Source organism: Eutrigla gurnardus (genome assembly GCF_963514095.1).
Source record: "Eutrigla gurnardus genome assembly, chromosome: 1".
Classification (NCBI taxonomy): Eukaryota; Metazoa; Chordata; class Actinopteri; order Perciformes; family Triglidae; genus Eutrigla; species Eutrigla gurnardus.
Genome location: NC_139915.1, coordinates 9,840,415 through 9,862,104, shown reverse-complemented (window position 1 = coordinate 9,862,104; position 21,690 = coordinate 9,840,415). Strand labels below are relative to the sequence as shown.

The 21,690-nt window shown below is 42.2% G+C and overlaps 1 protein-coding gene and 1 long non-coding RNA gene across 8 annotated transcripts in view; both read right to left on the bottom strand.

Annotated features, from left to right (window-relative positions):
* cbfa2t3 (CBFA2/RUNX1 partner transcriptional co-repressor 3) overlaps positions 1-21,475 on the bottom strand; it is a 50,574-nt gene extending 29,099 nt beyond the window's left edge. Inside the window, exons 1-2 of one of the 7 annotated variants that reach the window (XM_084006183.1) lie at positions 21,413-21,475; positions 11,150-12,644 (exon numbers count right to left, since the gene is read on the bottom strand). In XM_084006183.1, the coding sequence (XP_083862309.1) occupies positions 11,150-11,354 (205 nt within the window). In that variant the 5' untranslated portion in view covers positions 11,355-12,644; positions 21,413-21,475. Of the gene's footprint in view, positions 1-3,382; positions 4,472-11,149; positions 12,645-21,412 lie in introns of those variants that run through there. The other 6 variants (XM_084006181.1, XM_084006180.1, XM_084006184.1 and 3 more) reach the window with 6 other exon arrangements.
* Positions 17,271-18,991, bottom strand: LOC311014987. Its single transcript, XR_014597311.1, has 3 exons — positions 18,854-18,991; positions 18,544-18,636; positions 17,271-17,974 (listed from the first exon to the last, which is right to left on the bottom strand). It is a non-coding gene; the product is annotated as an uncharacterized lncRNA (long non-coding RNA).
* Positions 21,476-21,690: the final 215 nt, after the last annotated feature.

Sequence of the window (21,690 nt, the reverse complement as noted above, 5' to 3'; positions counted from 1 at the left end):
CACACACACACACACACACACACACACACACACACACACACACACACACACACACACACACACACACACACACACACACACACACACACGGAGGACGGGGTAGAAGGCGGCCAGAACCACACCAGTGTTTCCCACTGTGTATTAGGATAAGCAGCAGGGAAACCGTAGAGATTAAACGCCGGGAAAGTCACTTCATCAACCTTAAGTCACTTGCTCCCATGTCGACGCAAAAACACACATTTAAACGCTAATCTCAATTAACTCACTTTAACTGCCCAGTACGTACACTGTCTTTTTGCCGTGAGCATCAATGCTGCACAAAGATGCCATTAATGTGTCATCCCGAACGCAGACACACTAAAAGAACGACTAACAAAAGTCAAATAAACCTCATAACTCTCCATTACCCGTCCCAGTTTAGTGGTCTGTCCTTTTATGCCTCCATCATGAACACACTCACTCACAGGGCGGCATTGGTTAGAATAATAACCAACAATTATGGCTCCCTTACTTTCTCCGGTTCTCATCTTACTGTGGCTATTTGTTCTCTGCGACACACACTAAACAGAGGATGTAACCTTCCCTCTTACTTTGAATCTGGGCTAATGTTCTCGCCCTGGAGGTAAAGCTGTGCAGACGCCTACAATCAGCTAATCTGACAAATGAATAGTCCCCTTTAGTGGTTCTTGACTGAAAGCTTGGGTCATAAATTAAAAGAGGACCAAAGAAACCGAAGCAACATTTAGAATTGATACCTGAGTGATGTTTACACGTCAAAAGGTACAAATATGAACCGTACAAACTACCTTCTTTTTAATCATCTGGTGCACTGTAATAATACCGTTTTAGAGGTGGACCTCTAAATATAACATATACACACAACTATATACAAATACACCCGCGCTATAAGTGTGTGTCATTTCCAAACCGTATTAACACCCTAGCGTAAAAGGATATGATATATAGCCATGGTTTCCAAATTGGAGGGTCGGGTTCCCCTAAGTGGTTCTTGAGAAGACTGACTGAACAGAGAGCAAGAAGAGGAAAAAAAAAAACATGTCTGCTGCACTAAATTGTACTGTTCTCTAATATGTTTCCTTTTTCCTCTTTCCTGTAGATTCATATCTTAGACCTCTTTCGCAACTAAACATGTGAGTAAATACGAGTAGACGGGGTCACGTGATATAAGATGCAACACTGTGTATATCTGTTTGTTGACTACACACACACACACACACACACACACACACACACACACAGGCCAGATGTCTCTGGCTTGTGTCAACCGCTTGGCTTGTCGTGTTTGTGATGGCCCAGGTGTCTGTGTTGTGCTGACCACCTGACTGGCTCGCAACTCCCGCCCACCCGAGGCCATCTGCTCTGCTCATTAATTAGGAGCCAGTTTCACCTGCACTGCCCGCATTTAGATCACAATAATTACCACACACACGCACACACACACACACACACACACACCAAGCATACTCATCGAGCCCACACACTAATACAGTAAACAAGTACGCCGCACATAGATCCTGCAGCATCAAGTCACAAGATAGAAAGAGCCGCGTCACCTGCAGCCGGTCAGCGTTCAGACTGAGGTGATGAAAAACCGCAATGACTTTCACCATCTCCTGATGACGGCTCGGTGGTAAAAACATCAAGGTATCATGATGCGCCTGAAATAGCAGCAATGAATCACAGAATAATGAAAGAAGAAAGCAAAAGCCTGCGGATAAAGGGCAGTAAAGTACGCTTTTCTTCTAGTTGCCATTAAATAGCGGAGACTTTGTGCTGACTCTGCTTGGCCTGTGACTTTGCCTGCTGCTGCTTCTTTTCAGACCTGTGGTATGTTTTCCTCCTGCAATAAAAACAGAAGACATCCCATCCATGCACCTGTGGTGGATGGGAACTGAATAAACACTCTGCAAGCTGGGGTCATAATGAATGGCCTGCCTTTTAAGAGAGCTACTTAATGATGAAGTGGGGACATCTGCCTTCGCAGGCGGCTCGCCGGGGCCCAGCTGAGCGATGGGGCGGCCAGCACTGGAAGGAGAGAGGCTGGGATGCTCGCTTGGTGGTGATGGAGGTATAATGTGCGGTGAGGCAGGGTGTCTGCACTGCGGTTTCACCCCTGCAACCTCCCATCCATTGTTTGAGACTATTATCAACTGTTAAATTATTCAGATGATATTTACCAGGGCCAATTATACAGGGCCGTGTCCTGCAGAGAAAATGGCCTGAGTGTTTTACCGTTGCACTCACAGGCAGAAGAGTGCGCTGCTGAGGCTGTTCAAGTGGGGGGGAGAAACCTTTGGCTGGACTTGTTTCTTCTCGGGGAGTGTCCCCACAGTCTCAAGTCCTTGCTATAAATTATCCGCTATGATTTCAGCTTCTTTTTATTTTTGTTAAATCACTTTGCAGTTGAGTTTATTTCCTTTGGTTGCCATAGTATCCCAGTTCCTCTACCGGCGCCTTCAATGTCTCCACAAGTCGCTACAGTAATACAAAACACCCCTGCGCTCACACCAGAAATGATTAGTCTTGGACCAGTTTCAACATAATAAACTGGCGAAGCACTACGATGTCATTACAGGAGGTGGAGGTTGTGTTCTGAGGCAGCAAGGAGTTGAGTTCAGGGTAAATGTCTAAGTGTATCCCTTCACACCCATCACCTCCACCCAGTCCAGGAGGACTCCAAGTTCATAGAGACCAAAGACTGCGTGTCATCACTTTGTCTTTGATGTGCAGCACAGACTGATAGGGCAAACAACTCATGAACCCCCTCAGACTCTCTGTCTCTGTCTCCACCTCGGCTCTCTCACCACATTTCATTCACTAGAAAAGTGACCAAAGCGTAAACGAGAAGAGACAAGTTCATATGTTGTTAATGATAATGTTATAATTCATATTTTATTCCCTTTTTCTGCGTATTCTACTCTGCTCTCTGCATGCCCCCATACATCTACTGCATTATAAGCAAACAAATAATAAGGAGAAATGTTTTGTTTCACTCACAGGGAAGATATTAATGTTTCCTGTATTAACATCCCACACCCTCTTAAGTCAATTTAATATACGGAATGATGAATTAAAGTGGGTTATTGCAGAAAGGGCATTTTAAGTATAGGTACAAGAACAGTAGCCTGGTTTGTTTTCACCATAACACACCAAAGCTGCAAACACGTTGACCACAATGTGGAACTATTTCAGCAGTAAAAGCCTTTAAACATGAAACACCCCTCCCCATTAGAACAAACGCCTCTGTAAATGACAGAAAGGCACTCTTGCAAGACTTCAATGCATTTTCACACAAAGAATAACAAAATAAATGTTTCCTGTGATTTGCTTTGATACAGTCGAGTTTGCAGGTTGTACTTACTTTGTGAAGGTCGAGGTCAAGCTGAGGTAATTGTAGTGGTGATAATCCACACCAGATCGCTGCTAAAACAGGTTTTAAACCGTCTCAATCCTCATTATTTGGGGGGAAATGACAAAGCCTTTGCTAGATAGTCTACTGCGGTAAACTATTCAGATGTTATTCCTTCCTCCTAAATATTGAGAGGAAAGGGAGGCAGAAGCCAAGTCTAATACAAATAAATGAACTTTCCTTTGGGAGGTCAAAAGGGGGGCTTTGACTTTCCAGGTGTAATAAATTGTGATGCGTTTCTCTTCTCAGTTATAACGAAAAGGAAGAAATATAATCAAAGCCAGTGCTCTTGGATCCTTAAGCACGTTGATGTCTTTGGTTTTGCAGTTTTGTTTTTTTTAAAGCAAACAGCTTCTTAAAAAAAAAAAAATCACAACTTGTCCCAGTCGTGTATATCCGCTCTCTTGCTCATTTGAACCATCCCAGATAGAAGAAATCAAGTAAAAAGAAACGCAGTTTTAACTGTAGAACTGGAGGTTTTTAAGCAGGTAAAACTATGAACCGGTTTCTACTTTGTCCCCGGATCCTCGCGTCTCCCGTGTAAAAACGCGAATGATTAAGATGCGGATCCTGTCTGCAGAGTGCGAATGTTATTCCTCCTGTGACAACTTAGAAAAAAAAAACATTTTTTTCTTTAGTTCACAGTTCAGCCACAGTCCGTGGTGTCGGGAACAAGTCCTCATACATCCGGCGAGATCAACGCTGCTCCCTTTAGTTTCTCTTGTTTAAAAAAGAGAGCCCGTGAACGAGCACGTTTCTCCGGGTACGCTCCTTCTCCTCCTCCGCCGACGCGCCGCTCCGCTCCTCCGCCGACTTGTCTTCGGATGGGGTTTGGAAAGAGGTCCGCTTGTCCCGCACAACAAGCACAGTCAGCTGAGCATGTCTGAACGCATCTTCTCACCCACGTCAATTGACAATTTGGGTTTGTTTTTTTGTTTTTTTTCTCCACACCGGTTTTCGTCTCCACTGATGAGCGACGCTGACGAGCTCACTGTACGCAGTAACCGCGGCTCTCTCCTCCTCCTCCTCCTCTCTCTGTCCCCGCTGTAGCCTTCTGTCTGCGTTTAAACACCATCTGGAGCTGCTAACCTCTCTCTCTCTCTCTCTCTCTCTCTCTCTCTCTCTCTCTCTCTCTCTCTCTCTCTCTCTCTCTCCCTCCCTTTCTCCCCCTCTCTCTCTCTCTCCCTCTCTCTCTCTGCTGTGTACAGGAATCCTTTCTCACTTGAAGAAGATCCAAATTGTAGCCACCCAATAGGCTACTGGCTACAAATTGTGCATTGGAGGCTAAATATACTGCACTATATATTACCAAACGACATGCATATCAATCAGTGATTATAAAACACTTTGTTTCATTTTCAAAAAATGCATTGAAAACTATATAAACAATCGTAATGTTAACCATACGGCTCGCGGAGTGCAGCCTAAAACTATATTTATTTCAGATGCGACCCAAGCGGTCCAATCAGAAAGCAGTGGGAGCTGAGTGAAATGCAACTGTTTGAGAGTCCCGCTGTCTACCCGTGGGTGCCGCTGTTTCCTCATGTCAGCACCACGAGGACTACAGGCAGAGCAGAGTCTGCTGAATCTATTTACTTTATTCCACACTTGGATAAAAAGACAACAAAACACAAGAGCAGATTTCTGAGAACTGAATCAATGCAACAGAATAAATACAGTTTATCTGCACATGGACACAGTAAATACTGCATAGCTCGTAAAATGCACAGTTGTCTTCTGTCGTCAGGTGTCGTCATAGTCAGGTGGCTGGATTGATGTGAAGATGGACAGACTGAATATTATCACTGATGCTCCAGTATTTTCCTGCGTTGCTTGTTTTAATTAGTAGCTGATAATGAGTTATTGTCCGACTATATGAAGCACAAATTAGCAACATTAACGTCCCCATGTTGTTATTGGTGCATGACAGGCTGTTTCAACCTTCTATCCCTTTAAAGGTGACCAAAATGACAATCTCTGTCCGAGCAGGCTACTGGAGATTAGGCTGCAAATAGCAATTATTTCATTTATCTGTCAATTAAATTTTGGATTAGAAGATTCATCATTTAGTCTATAGATTGGCATTTAATAATGTTCTAAAACAGAGAAGAGCAAAAAAAAAAACCTCACTCTTCATTAAAGAGCTAAACAATTCATTATTAAAATTGTTGGAGATTAATTTTCCATCAGTCAACTAATTTGTTAATTGACAAATCATTTCAGCTTCGCTATAAATGAAAAAACAGACTTTTGCCTGACTTTGGTGTGTTTACAGTAATTTGTATGGATTTGCACAGCCACAAAATAAATTAACAAATATATTAGATAAGCAGATGTAATTATAGTGAGAGAGACTGAGAAAAAGACCAGTACATGTAGTTCCTATAGTGAGAATCTTCCACCTGTCCACACTGGGTGGTTGCTCCCACCTGCCCTTCTCTCTCTCCCTCTGCCGGACACACACACACACACACACACATAGCCATAGAGGGGGGGACAGAAGACAAAGCTGACACCCTCCTGACCCCCCTGTGTCTACAGAACAAACAGAACCAGCTTGTAAAGTACACACAGACAGCTGTTCTGCCCTGACTCTGGTCTCACCAGCCTCGCCAGCCTCCGACACAAACGCCGCCTTCATATGGAGCCAGGAGGACTTTTTTAAAAACACTCCCGTCGTGATTAAATAATGTGAACAAGCATGCAGAGGGAAACCCCAGAGCTTTTTGATTGGAACATGACAGCTCCCCCCACGGCCCATGTGAGGGAATAACTTTAGGTAACCTACGGTCGCGTGCCAACACAATATTTTGTTGGCCAATATAATACGGCATATTGCATGTATATTGGCATATTGCCCCTCACCACACACACACACACACACACACACACACACACACACACACACACACACACACACACAGTAAAACACACTAACATGACACACATAAACAGATGCACAGGCCATTACAAGCTGGGTCTGTACAGTTGTCAAGGAGATGGATGGAGTGGTTATGAAAATCACTAGTTATTTCTCTCTTTCAGAGTTATGTCCTTAGGTGGCTCTGTACACATGCAGTATTAGGTGTGTGTGTGTGTGTCAGTAGTATGTTACTGTAGGTGTTTGTTTCCCCGTGCAGAATACTGAAAAAGGGAAGAGGTATGTTGTGTGTGTGGCCTTGAGTGACAGAAAGGTTGGACGATGGGGGTTGCATCCAAAGAAAGGATTCCTGTCAAGGTGACAGCCCCGAGATTGACAGGATGCTATTCTCATCGGGAACGGCGTCAGTCAGCCTGTCAGCCTCCCTGTACGACAGCCTTTCACTCCTCTTAATTTGGCCTTTTGTCGAGCGGTCACTGGGTTAGCGCCGACACTCCATGTGGCCGGCCTGATAAACTGTACAATGAAAGACGCACACACAAGGTGGGGACTCACTTCGATGAACTCCGTGCCATAATACTGCGGCTGGAAGTCCCTTTGATGGCATTAATGACAAAGGCAGCTTTGTCTCCCCTCTCTTTGGATCCTCCATCCCTCCGTCAGCTCACAAACCCATAAGCTGTGGGGTCTCTTATGTTGACTGCATCTCCTGGATGGTGGAGCTCTCCCTGAGATACATGAACTTGGTTTGGTCACTGTGCTGTATGGACACTATTTCTCTCTCCATCTCTCTATTTCTCTGTCTGTGTCAGAGTAAAAGCAAGGGAGAAGTTTGCAGCGTTTCCTCCACTCAAACACAGTAAATCCTTTCCTATAGTGGCAGTCACAGGCTAGAGTGTTGACAGGAGATAAGGCCCTGAGCCGACTGAAAGGAGCGCTAGACCCATTGTGTTCCTGTGCTCCTCTCTCTTCTCCCATCCTCTCCTCTATTATGCACATTCAACAGACCACACTCTTCTGGAGCTGCCATTAAAGTCACCATTGTAGGTTCCAGGCAGCGGCGAAGGGGGAAAGAGTACATCTCACTTTGTCAAAAAAAAAAGGAAAGAAAGTAAATGTTATGCTGATAAAAACGCTGATAAAAAAGGCTTGTGTTGAGTAATCTCCCTTTGAGTCACATGCATCGTCCCTATCTTTGATTTTTGTCATTTAGTACAACATAAAGTATAAATATATAGTTGTCTCTGGTGATGTGCTTATGTGGATGTTGTCCTCTCCCTTTGCATGTTAATATCTTTAATTTGTGCATGTTCTCAAGCTGCTCCATAATGTTATGAAAGAGGATGAGCCAGAGAGAGAGAGAGAGAGAGAGAGAGAGAGAGAGAGAGAGAGAGAGAGAGAGAGAGAGAGTCTTTCTGTGATACGGCGCAGTGTAACGGATCATTGACCTACCCACTCAAGCACGTACACTGGAATGCTGCTTTTACAAATTGCACCCATAGAACCCCTGACATTTTGTTTGCAATCGAGCAGCAAAGTGTTGGGTTGTTTGAGTCATTCAGACATGATGTGAATTCAAAATGTAATCCATGCTCTTTGGAAAGAATAATGTCCTTTGAAATACTTGACTTCCAGGGTTGTTTTCTGCCACAGAACAACTCTAACAAAGCACTATAGGGAACGCTGCTGTGGCTATATCAGACTATTTTTCTAGTCCGTGTACTATTCACATTATTTTTCCAATTGTGACAAAAATATTTTTTTTTTATGCAAATAATATTGCAAAAGCATTGCAATGCTTAAATCATATTGTGCTTGTCTTTAATATTTCATAAGCTTAATCTTTCATTTTGGAGCCATGCAAAACAGTTGAAATATGGGAAAAAACAGTGTGATTTTACCTAAATTCCTTTATTATTCATAGGCATTCATAAACTCCAACAACTAATCTACAAAAATGAAGGGAAAGCTGTGAGACCCTTTGATGAGATTCTGTTTATCTGAAGGAGGGTTTTCAGGATGACTGCGAGTGTGTGTGGTCCCTACAGGTGCAGTAAGTGCATCTGTGTGTTTTCTTCGGCCGGACTGCCAGGCTGAGTTAGAGCACCGGCCAGGGCCACAGCTGACCAACAGATGTGCAAACTGACAAAAGAGGAAGTGACACCTGATTATATCAAGTGTTGACTCAAGAACAGGATATGCAGTCTGAGCCTGAGAGAGCAAGAGACAGAGAGACAGAGAGAGAGTAAAAAAGTCCTCAGTGTGCAGGTAAATACGCCCTCATACACTCACATGAGAAAGTCACCGCTATGTGACTGTGTTTCCCAAGAGACAATGTGTGTGTGTGCCCTTGTGCGAGCGCGTGTTTGTGTGTGTGTGCAGACAGTTGGTGGTGCTGGCACTGGAGATAGTGAGTAGAGGGGGGATGAGGCACTGTATCAAGTTGTGAACATCTGTTCCTCATAGAAACCACAAAGCTGGTGCTGAGGAAACAGAGAGGATAACTTCTCTCTCTCTCTTTCTCTCTCTCTCTCTCTCTCACACACACACACACACACCTCATCTCCTCCCACACACACCTCTCACTATTCTCCATTGCTTATTTACTCCGTTTCCCCCTCCCCCAACTTTACACATCATCATTAAAATTAATCTTCCCACATTTTTGATGATCTCTGCCACGTTTATTTGCTTGTATCCATGCCAGATAGATACAGAGATACGGTGATGTCATTATTCAGCAACGGCTCAGTGAAAAAAAGCTGTGGTAAAAATGTTTTATCACAAAATGTGTCTCACTTTTTTTTGCGATGTCATTCTGGTTGTGATATCATTGTTCATCAGCTTCTGAGGTATGGTGATGTGGCAAAAAGACAATCCAGCCCACAGAAACTTCCACTGAAGCATAGAATGCGTATCTCACTTTTTCTGGATTCCAGTTTAAATGACTGGATAATAATGTCAATGATAGATCCAGATAGGGAAAGTTTTGTACTTAGTAATCACTTCTTGTGAGAGGAAACTGTAAAGAATAGCCCATTCGAAACCATAGAGGATTAGGATTGGCACAAAATTATGAAGTCTATGATACAGCAGACATGAGCCAAGGCTTTGTTAGGGATTCACTGCACCTTTTCCCTCAAAGTCCCTTGATTTAGTCCTTTCTCCTTTTCTTCCCCACTCCATCTCTCTCTCTCTCTGCTTTCCTCCCTCTATCTGGGCTCCCTGTGAGGGTGTGCTAGTGCTGGGTGGCAGTTCCTTATTGTAGAGTGTCTATACGAGTGTGTGTGTGTGTGTGTGTGTGTGTATGCTGTGTGCGACTGATAAGACCCAGGGAGAAGAGCCAGCGTGCCGACATATTCTTGCCACCACGGTTATCGCCCGTCGCAGCTGTGCCTGAGCTCTGCGACATCTGCTCCCTCACAGGAAGCCTATGCTGCAGCTCGCAACACCTCACACACACACACACACACACACACACACACACACACACACACACACACACACACACACACACACACACACACACACACACACACACATTACTGCTTCTTTTACACACATTGTGAACATATCACTGGACAAACATACACACACACACACGCACACACGGTTACATCAGGTAAACTACTTGAGACAAAGAGCTGTGTCTACAGTTCACATTGACACATTTTGATTTCCTCAGTGTATGCATGTGTGTGTGTGTGTGTGTGTGTGTGTGTGCGTGTGTATGTGCATGTGTGTGAGTGTGTGTGAGTGAGAGAGACGAATGGGTTGGAGCACCGACACCACAGTTCTGCTGCGTTTTTATCACAGAATTACAGGGGGGATGCTTATGACTAAGCCTAATTATAGAGGCCTTATCGCTGCAACGTTCACAAAGCTCATTACTGCCAAGAGACGGCAGGCGCTGCAGGTAATTCACTACGTCGGGTATTAGTCCTTGCTCTGGCTTACAGTTTCTACATATTTAGAGTAAAATTGGGCCTTTAATGTCTGATTCTTAATGCATCTCCCTCTCCTCGAACCCTTTGCTGAATCAAGTGAATGTTTTCATTTTTACCTAAAGGCACTTCTTTAGTGTTTTCTGTGCTTTAAGAATCAATTACACATTTTTTTCTCTTCCTTTATTTCCTGGATGTATTTCAAGGATCCCTCATTGTCTGCAAAAAATACACCCCTAAAGTTTTCGCCCCGTCATTCATTCCCCTTTCGATGCACCCGCATGACCTGCATGTGAGTATTATGAAGCCATTGAAGCTGAACAGCGAACCTCAAGAATCTGGTTCTGTTCCCTGCAGCCGAAGACGAAGATCCCCCCCCCCCCCATCCAACTCTCCAAAAAAAACCTTCCTCTCACAGTGCCACGGGATAAATGTGCTCCACCGGGCTTGTTAAAAATAATGACACATTTATTTGCGCATGACAGCTCATATGAAGAACATCATACATGACAATGAGAGGACACTGTTGAGGAAAAATGCAATTGATGGCCAATTTAACTGGGATTTGTGATTCAATTTGATTTCTAAAGAGAGTTTGTTTAAAATACTGTAAACAAACCTTACATCATATTAAACACAATCCCTTTAGAGTAGAAAACTCATTTAGATCGTGACGTTTGATGTCATTTTAACCTTGAAACCTCAGTTTCAATCAACTAACAAGTCTACTAGCAAGATGAAGCAACATTACCCTTACAGCATGCGGCGCTAAGTCAACACAAGATGATTATCTGTCAATCACTCCAACTTAATGAGCAGACATGACAGCGACGGGACCCACCATCACTCATCACGCTAACACACCGCCAAAAGAATTCATAAAACGGGTCCTACCTTCGCGACATCTGTAGTAGCTGCTGGTTGCCAGGTTCAGATCAAGGCTTCCAGGCTGGAGCCTGTTGGCAGTGTGTTTCTCCCTCAGCTCTCTGTGGCTGATCAGTGTTACCGTGGGGACACGTGGGGCGAACGCCGGAGCAGAGGGAGCCCCAGCTCTCAGCTCGGCCTTCTTCTGGCGCTCCAAGTGTACTTTGGCAGACATGTTTGGACCTTCAAATGTCCACCGCTGAGAACTCGGCGTTCCGATCTCTTTGTGAGGTGAAGGGATTCGAGGTCAGGGGAGACACCGTTCACATGAAGCACTATATGCAGCCCGGCAGGTCTATAAGTCCAAACCGTGTAGCGGAGACTATGAACGCTAACACTCTCTATGAGCTCCAAAATGTTCTAAGGCTTTGCTGCTGGACTTTCTTGTCCTTATGTCCCTCAGGCTTTGCTTGCTGCTCCTCATAATATTCATCCAGTTTGCCTTTGAGGCCCCTGTAGATCATTGTGTGACCCACTGAGCTGCCATGCAAGGACAAGGACGTAGCTGTTGCTCCAAACAACAAGAAAACAGCCGGAGGTTGCTTCCTCTTCTTCCTTTCACCTCTTCATTAAAGGCTCCGATCCTTGTTGCGTTATTCCTGGATTCCACTGGTGCTTGTCCTTTGCCTTCTGTCAACTTTGCGATAAAAAAGTGTGTGATAGTTGTATGTTGATACCAACGAGTAACAGTCTTAATCCTCAGCTCCAAGTCTCCTTTGCTGTCCAATTAAGACGTCCCTTGGCACATGTTGCGCGTACACCGGCCGTTCTTTCTTCTTTTCCATTCATCTGGTTCTTTCTCGAACTCTCTTCGTTCCCTTCCAGCGCAGTGTGTGTGACAGCGTGTGTGTGTGTGTGTGTGTCTGTGGCAGGTCAGCTTGTCTCGTGGCTGTGGTTGAAGGGCTGTGCTCTAGTCTGAGCCCTCCTCCTGCCCTGCCTGCCCCTGCAGCTCAAAGAAGAAGAAGAAGTGTGTGTAACTGTGTTACAGTTTGGGAGTGTTGCAGGGCTGAAGCCCCTGGGGAGGCCAAGCAGCAGAACTGGCTGTGGTGATAGCAGCAGACAGCAGCAGGCAGCAGGACCTGGGCCTCCGTCTGGGCTTCCTCTGTCAGGAACCAGCTGTCTGTGGCCAGCAGCCACCCCTTCCCTCCTTGTTACCCCCCTTCCCTCCTTCCCAGAATCCTTTGCTTCTGTGCACCTTGCTCCTCAGTGGCTATAATGGCACGTGTCCATGAATCTGCTCATCCTTAAAGTTGTGTGTCTGTGAATTGTCTTTCTTAACTTCGAAGTTCCAACTGTAGTTTTTTCTGTTTTGCAGCTCTTCTCTGCGAGCATATCTCAGTAGGCAGAGCAGATCGTCCTTTAACCTAAAGGTTGGCGGTGCGATTCCCGGCTCCTACAGTCCACATGTCCTGAGTGAGACACTGAAACCCAAGCTGCTCCCTGGAGTCTTCACAGCAGCCCAATGCTAGGATGCATTAAAGACATGCAAACAATGTTATGTATATGACAATTTAAACATTTCAGTTTAAATTTAACCTCTGTTTTTTTTAATGACTTTGACATTTTTGTATGCATGAGTTCACTATAAAGTGCAACAAAAAAAAGAAAGAAAAGAAAACAGCCACGGGTATCATTGTTAAATGATAATTAATGATATAATTGATGATAATTGCTTGTCACATTTTAGCAAAGGTGAACTTTACATGGAACCTGATCACAGCAAATCCAAGGAAAATAATCTATTTTGCTATAAAATCATATTAATGATGTGACCAAGTATTTACACTGTTCCCAATATTTTTAATATCATCAACATATTTTCCTCATATCCCATACATCTCACATTAACCTGATATAATGCCTTTCTATAAGACAAGCAAAGCTGACAGGTTAAAGGAGAATTTTAAATTGTCCTTTGATTCCCCTTACCCTAAAAACTGAATTGTGCTTCCAATATTCATTGGAGTTTTAGCCCTGGATTGGTCCACCAACTACACAGAAAAATGTATGTGTTTATATGTCATGAATAGCTAATGCTGTGAGACTCAACCTTAAAAATAAAAACATTCAGCTAAACGACTTCCTAAGCTACATGTAACTGCAAAGCTGACCATCCAAAACGTACACTATTAGTGACCATAATTGTAAATATTATCAATAACAACATCAAAATAGAGTCTGCAATTTAACAAAATAAAAAAAAATCAAAAGTAACCATAGACCATTTCACTAGAAATTCACACTACAGTTTTGTTCTCCATTTTGACGTGGGCAGCTCTTCCCACCAACATATTCGTGTCCATTAGATTAACAGAGGAATTCCCCTTGGAAGTCGTTCTGATGAAAATAATAAGAATTAGAGGCCACGGCAATTTCTTTGCTCGGGTCAATTTACATTTTTCATGTGAACTGGCACTTCACCCCCCCCCACCACACTATGCCATCTGGGTGCCAGTAAGCTGTCTCCTCTAAACAGAGAAAAAGCACGCCTGTTGTGGGAAAAGACATAAGCTGAAACACTGCTAGCTCACATTTAGAATCAAAGATGCCAAAGTAAACTGCACAAAGCTCGGACAGCTGAAAGGGGCTCTCATGTGAAACTCTAGCAACACTGTTGCCATCACCTCCTTGACCTCTGACCCCCCGGGACTCACTAACCCCTAACCCAGACGGAGTGACCTGTGCATTTGACAGCACACACACACACACGACCTCACATTTTTATTTGGGCAAGTAAATGTGCTCATGAGAGAAGTGAGAGGGGATGTGAGTACACAGATGTGCCAAGTGCCTGGCTGAAACCAACGCACATATGGTCATCAGCAGAGGGGAAGTGAGAGAAACGCGTGTTGCTGTCTTTGGGCGTGGGGGAGAGAGAGAGAGAGAGAGAGAGAGAGAGAGAGAGAGAGAGAGAGGGGGGGGGACAGATTTCAACACATAAAATGTAGGTGCTTTTTTTATTTTGAACAGCTAAACCAATGGGATTTCCCACATTTACAAGTGTTCGTGTATTTAAGACATCCACATTTTATTATTTGAGTCAAAATAAATACAGTGCAATGATAATGAATTTCAAATAGATTTAAATCCCAGAGCGACTGATAACAGTTTGGTTTCTATTTGGGTTATATGGGAGAACCCTGGTAGTCAGCAAGATGAGAAAAAAACAAAAACAAAAGCACACTTATTGCAGAATATTAGTAGGTGTGAGAACATCGTACCGGTAGGAGAGCAGGAGGGGATGTTCATCACAGGTTTGGGAACAAATGACAAGATACAGATGCAGATAATGGGGTAATGACAGAGACAGAAAGTTTAAACCTCACTCAGGATGATGTGAAGCAAGAGGGATTTATCTCTACAGTTTTAAACTGATTAGATAATTGAGGGAGGAGCTTAAAAATAAGAACACAAAGAGCAAAGACTAAACTCATCAACGAAGCAAGGAATGGCAGAGTAAAAGGAACAGATTTGGGGATGAAGTGCTAAACGCCATGTAAGCTACTAATTAAAAACTCATCAAATCTCATAAGAGTATCCACACTCGCTCCCTGCTTTGCTTTGCACATGTTTGCCATCATTTATTTAAGATATAAATGTAAACTTGATTGATCAAGTGCCTTTTGGTGTTGAGAACATTTCTATTCATTCACCTATAATTTCAATTAGACAAAGCTTCCATATTTGGTATGATGACGGTTTACATTGGGGATCTGTATATTGATGACACTTTTGTCAGCTATAGACAATTATCAAAAATAAAAATGCGGGATGACAAGCATTCAGTTCTTCTGTTATGTACAAATCAGAGACTTACATAAGAAGTTTACCAATTTCCCTACTATCCCCCATTATCTTGGCTGGATTCTATACTAAAGGTAAATAGGCTAATTTAGGGCTTTAAGAGTTTCAATCATTTATGATAGAATTGCACTAGATTATATAGATTAAATAGATTAAATCTCTCTGTATCTCATATTGAAGACCAATGGGAAAATGATCTAGGTGCACTGATGACAGACAAGGAATGAGACATGAGGGGTCCAATCCTGTATGCACAGTACATCCTAATACAGTCCAGCTACACTGGCAATAAAACCCTACGTGTAATCGTACATATAACAGGCACAAACAAACAGAGCCCAATGATCCTCTACCATATTTTGTGGTCTTGACCAAAATGTTGCCCTTTCTCATCTCCTTTTTTGGACACATTATAAGAATTATGGCTGTAATATTATGCCCTCAATCACAGTTCCTATTTTTTTTCCGATAACATCTCCTCTCTTTTAGGTTCTCAATTTTATTTAAGTGGAAGGATGTAATGTAACCCCTCCACCACACAATCAATGGATTAAAGACGTGATGTAAAGACAATTATGATCCCCGGCTCCATTTAGAGATTTTACAAAACCTAGGACCCATCAATTATGAGTATTTCCTATCTGGCTTGGAACTCATACAGGTGGTTTGTCCTATTTATGTTTTAAAAAATGTTCTTATTATTGTATAATGTTGTTTTTTTGTTTTTTTCATAATATTCTTGATGTATTTTTAAATAAAGTGTTAAAGAAATCGTATACCAGTTGCCCTGACTATGCTTGATTCTGAATCTATTTAACAGTCAGACTGTAAACAGATGATCAGCCATCATTACACATAATCTTAATCTTATTACATTTATTTCAAATTCAAATCCTGCATTCCAAAGAGGGAGGATGTTTTGCTGCAGGTATTTTATTTTTTGCCCCAACCTACTTGCCTGACACACACACACACACACACACAGGCATGCACACACACGCAGGCATGCACACACAAATTTACACACACACGTTTCTGTGTAGCCGTTGCTCTTTTGGCCCCCTCCCTCAGATGTTGGCAGGTATAAAATGAGTTTTTGGGGAGAGAGAGATAATGATTCCCCCATAATCACCAGAGGCCAGCTCTGGTTCTGGCAGGTGCTATCACAGTAGCGACCCAGTGGTGCCTTCTCCCCCGAGATAAGGTCAGGAGGATGGCGGGAGGGAGGGTGGTTGTAAGGAGGCGCAGGGGAGGAGAGGAGACCGGGCAGAGGGGGGGCAATACGTGTGTTACAGGCGAGCGGCTAGCCTTGCCTTATCTCCCCCCAGCGGCTGCCGCTACTTGCTCCCAGATGCGGCGGGCCAGAGCAGCTGTGTCAGAGAGATCCCTCTATCAGCGACACACAGGCACCCCTTGCCAAATACAAACCCAGCAGGAGGACACACCAGGACTTCATTACCTCTTTAAAACTCCAATCAGCATGCAGGAGACAAGCGAAATAATCTGCAACTTTGTTGGTGCATCGGAAATGCATCAAATCTGTCTTTATTGCATTCTAGCCAGGTTATTAATTGTCATCCGAGTACAATCTCCCAACAATGATGGAACAAGTTTCTCTCCTTTATGAATGCAAATGTATACAGTTTTTTTTTTTTTCACAGGAGTTTGGTCAGGAGGCGGTCAAGATGAAACTTTTCACCATGTACAGCAAAAGTAAAGCAGGCTGTTTGGTGTCTGCTAGCGAGAAGCAGCCATACACTCAAAAAAATAACTTGTTGAATTTACTTAATAAAATCCTCGTAACAATTTGCACTAACACTAACTAAGTAACTTTTACTGTCGCATGATTAAGTAAATCTCACTATCAAGTATCAAGTATAATGTACTTAATTCTAGACTTAATATCCATGGAAATATTAAGTAAATGTTACTTAATTATGTTTATGCATAAATAATATTTATCTAAACTAATTAAGTAAAGTCTAATTAACTTTTGAACAGACAATAACGTCAATGTTATGAAATTATTAAGTAAATCTGAATGAAATAACTAAGTAGATTTTATTAGACATTTTTCATTTTCAATTACTTAATTGTATGTTATTATTACTTATTATAATTATGTACATTTTGTTAATCTTCTATTGATAAATGTTAATTAATCTTCATAGATCACAAATCACAGCCACAATGCAATTCAACCTATTTATTTTGTCAACACACAGGTAGGTATCATTAGTGACAACAACATATCACTGTCAAAAGACACACATTTTCAAGCTACCAGACAAAACTGTCACATCAACTTTGGGTGCTGAACCTCAGGGTGACATCTTCATGATGTATGATTGGAGCTGTAGCAGTTTTTCTTAACTAAAAATTCAGTGTGAAGAAAATCACACTTCACTAAATTAAACTAAATCACTGCATTTTAAAGAATAAAACATTACTTTTTTTTAATCAATAATCTGCAATCAACTGACAGAACAAGTGCCTTACGTGATACAAAACAGCCTGGATTAAATTGAACTCAGAGGCAAAGAGGGTACAAGCAGGATAAACATTCCTATTTTTGTCAAGTGTAAGTTTTTTGGTCAACACTGAACAAAGTTGCAGCAATTCTTGTACAGTGTATAAGGCAAGCAGAACGTCCATGTGAAAACAGGCTGGTGAACATTGCCAGTCTGTGTGCATTTAAGACAGCAACTTCGTCTTCAAACTCTGTACTTTTGGAGACAGCTTAATCCCATCCAGTTCAAGAAAAAGTTTTTGAAAAACCTCAAATGTGTAGCGCAATGCTGGAGGGTATGCAAGGTTCAGGGCGTAAATAAGCCCCATAAGCAGTGTGCAAGCTTTGGCAGTGCTGCCGCATCCCGCCAACATCTCCTTGCCTTCAAGGAGGATGGATACATCAACAGGATCTTCTCCATCAGTGCCATGGACAACCATGATCTTCATAGTGTGTTGAGTTGCATCACTGCGGCTGTCCTCCTGTATACAATGTACAAAAAGAGTTTAGATAATGCTACTTACATATACATGCATTTAAAAAAATAGAATTACTTTAATTGTTTGAAGAGAGGAGAAAGAATTGCATGTTAACTTCCATGATAAAAGAACTGCTCAGTTTACATTAAACTGAGTAAATTAAATTGTGTGAAACCTGATGGCACAAGATGGCTACATTCCACAAATTTGCTGTGCCTAGAAACCCAGTGACTTTGTAACCCCAGAAGAATGTTACATGCCCCCCTTCTGCTCGCCAGGTAGAGTAAATCATGTTGTGTTCCCTTTGACAGGTGTGTCAGATAATTTGGGTGGGTCATAACAATAGGTTTGTACCAGTTCCTAACAGTCTCTTCTTTCCTGTGGTTATTTCAGTGTACTATTTGGTCCATCACACCATCTTTTTTTCATTTCTCTTACTTTTGAGTTAAAATTTGGAACCTTATTACTAAGAAAAGGCAAAGTGAATCAGTTGAACTGTTTAATCTTGTTAACCAACAGCTAATGAAATATTACACGAACTTTACAATAAAAAACAACAAAAACATGCTTACCGGGCAGTCTTCAAAAAGAGCCTCCCCTTTTTCACCAAGGTAAAGGATAAGGCTGCGGATAATAGCTTCACGTCTCATTTCAATGTTTTGGTTCTGTAAACAGATGAATATATTGTCAGTACTGAACCTCTTATTCATGCACAATGAACTGCATAAATCTGCAACAAACAGTGACTTGAGTCCAAAGCAAGACCCATTTGTGGAATCATGGAGTGTGGAAGAACATGGAAGCAACAAAGTGTAGGAGTTGGTGCTCTAATTGCATGGAGCAGTATACAGTGTGAATAAGCACAATTTAGAACAAACACACCTGACTCAGTCTGTCCAAAAACGGCCTCAGCTTGATCCCAAGGCCACCACCCCTGGCTTTCATCAAGCTGATAAGTTTTGGTGTGTAGTAGTCGAACTTGTACATGAACGTCTGCTCAAGGGGAATTGTCGTGATTCTTCTGAATTCTGCCTTGATCTGAATGGACAAAAATCAACAATAGGAACTGAGCCCAATGGTGCAATACACAAGGTAGCACTGTAATAATGATGAACAAAAATGAAGGCTCGATTTGGCTTTTAATTTTAACTTAGAACACAACCTCTAAATGAGCAAGGACAATCTGAGTATAAACAAGGTAGCGACTGGCCTTGACTGGTGTGTAGATGTTTCAATCATGCGTTAAGAGCTCTAAACGTTTTGGTGTCCTAAAGTTGCACTTTTTGCATGCCCATCTCATAACAGCCCTGCTGTTTCTCCCTGTTGACACAAAGTTGAAACCTGTCAACCTGTTGTCCTCTCTAGACCTCCTCCCTACCTCAACTGTCCACTGGCTCCCTTTATGAATAAGGTCAACCTGTAAATGAACAAACAGAATTTGTGTTATTAAATCAAAATTGAAAACATTTAGTCCCATATTTATATTTGATTATATAGTGAAGAGTAGGGTAAAATAACAACAGCAGTATAAGAGCATGCATATTTAGATTTATACTTGCCTGTGAGACTAATATGTCTGCGATGAACAGTCACTCTTCCTATGTAACCCTCCACATGTGATGATATAATTCCCTGCTTTATTGTTTGATTCCTGTGAAAGAAATGTAAAGTACAAATTCATACGTTACATTTGTAATAAAACAGTTGAGCATTCCTCTGGATTAAATTAAAAAACAAAACATTATCCTGTGGAAGGTAGTGTTTTTTAAAGGTTAGTTTACTGTACAATACCAACTATTACAATAACTATATACAATAAAGTGCCAAATGTGAAAAGGTGTACTTAGGTGTTTTGAAGCTACATTTTTGTGCAAATACACTTTTTCTTGTGTGAGTTACAGCTAATTGATCATGACAATATAGGCGGACTTCACCACTAAAGGCCTAGTAGGCCTATACACCCACAATATACTAAACATTAACATCTACTCCTTACATCGTAAAAACAGACTCGTTACTTAAAAAAAAAAAAAAACCTCCACAGATGACAATACGTAACATACGTAAAAGACGTGACGAACTCGAGAGGGAAAGAGGGAGAAAAAGGGGGGGGCAGGTTACCACGGGAAGAAGTGGAACGAGTGAGGGGACGGTAGAGAACTTGCACTGTAGCAGCGACATGGAGGAATTAAGTGCCGGACCCCGCTTCGCTACCGGGAGTCCCGTATCGTAACAACCAGACGGCTAATATAGCTTTAGCATGTTTCAAACTCATTTCAGTATGTTCAAGTTTAGCCACAAACATAAAGCCGGCAGCAGCACTGTTGGCTTGGTAAATCGCGCATATTGCGCTATGCAAACGGCTCCGTCCTTCTCTCTGACACACATATCGATATATTTTCACAAATGTAGACAGACAATAACTTACTTGTTCGGCCATGAAGCACCTCTCCTCTCAGTCAACGTCTCGTCTCGCTGTCGCTCTGAACTGCGTCGTTTGTTTCAAACGGGATACATGTTTAGATGAATTAAAATTTACTTACCATTTTTCGATTTATGTTCAGTCATTATAAAACACGTAAACAGTATGAGAAATTGTGTAGTAAAATTTACTTTTCCCACATAGTTAATTTACTGTATGATTAAAATATGTAAACATATACATTTTTACGTAAGGAATTCTAGTACAAAGTGAAACTTATTATTATACTGTAGAATATATGCCAACTAATCTAGTATATTGTACAACACCAAAAAGTTCTTTTTTTGAGTGTATGGAGAAGCGTCTAACACCTGGCTACCACTAACCAGCTGAACCTTTCAACTCCCCAGTCGTCCTTAGGGCACTCGGCGCCAACACATGCACTAAAAAAAGTGATTGTTGCTTGACTGTACACATCTACAGGATGCACAAAGGTCAGAAAAGCACAACGATGGAAGCGCTTGATACTTGAAACTAACAGTTTACTTACCCAAGAAGGTGATTTACTTTTTAAGACAGACAAAAACCTCACAGACCTGCTATTACCGGAATAAACCACATTCATTCCTGTCTGGATTATTAGAATTACCTCAGAAATATTCAAAGTTACTTCACGAGAAAAGGCATAATTATAACAGCTTCCACACAAGCTAAGTCTCTTCCTGTGCAACTAGTTAACTAGTTCCTTTGTGAGCTTCAACAACAGTTCATGGGACGCTCACACAGAACATGTGACTCAAGTGACTACTGTTTGTGACTACTTGTTTCCATTGACCCACAGTGGGACAGGATGAATGAGAACACTCTCTTGCCTCTTCCAGCGGGAGTTACTGCCGTGAATTTGGACCCACATAAAGACGAAACACAGCGGCAGCCTACTTCTATCAGTAGAAACCAGACAAATAAGTCAGTCGAGGCTCGTTCACCTCCTCTCTCTGTTGTGTTTTTAGAATACACACCTGTTTTGCAACGACAGCATCGGAAAAAAAAAACCTCCAGATCTTAACAGAACTCTATAAGTTAAACCGTCCCCATCTGTCACAGTCGAGCTCAGCACAGATGCACATTGAGCGCCTCCTTTCTCTTACCCTTCACACAGCAGACTTGGCTCTCGTTCAAGAACTGTCAAAGCACACCTGCTAAATTAAGCCCGTTCTCATACTTGCGCACACACAGAAGTTCAGGAGTGCACAGTGAATACACACATGCACGAATGGGGAACACTTGACCATGCGTG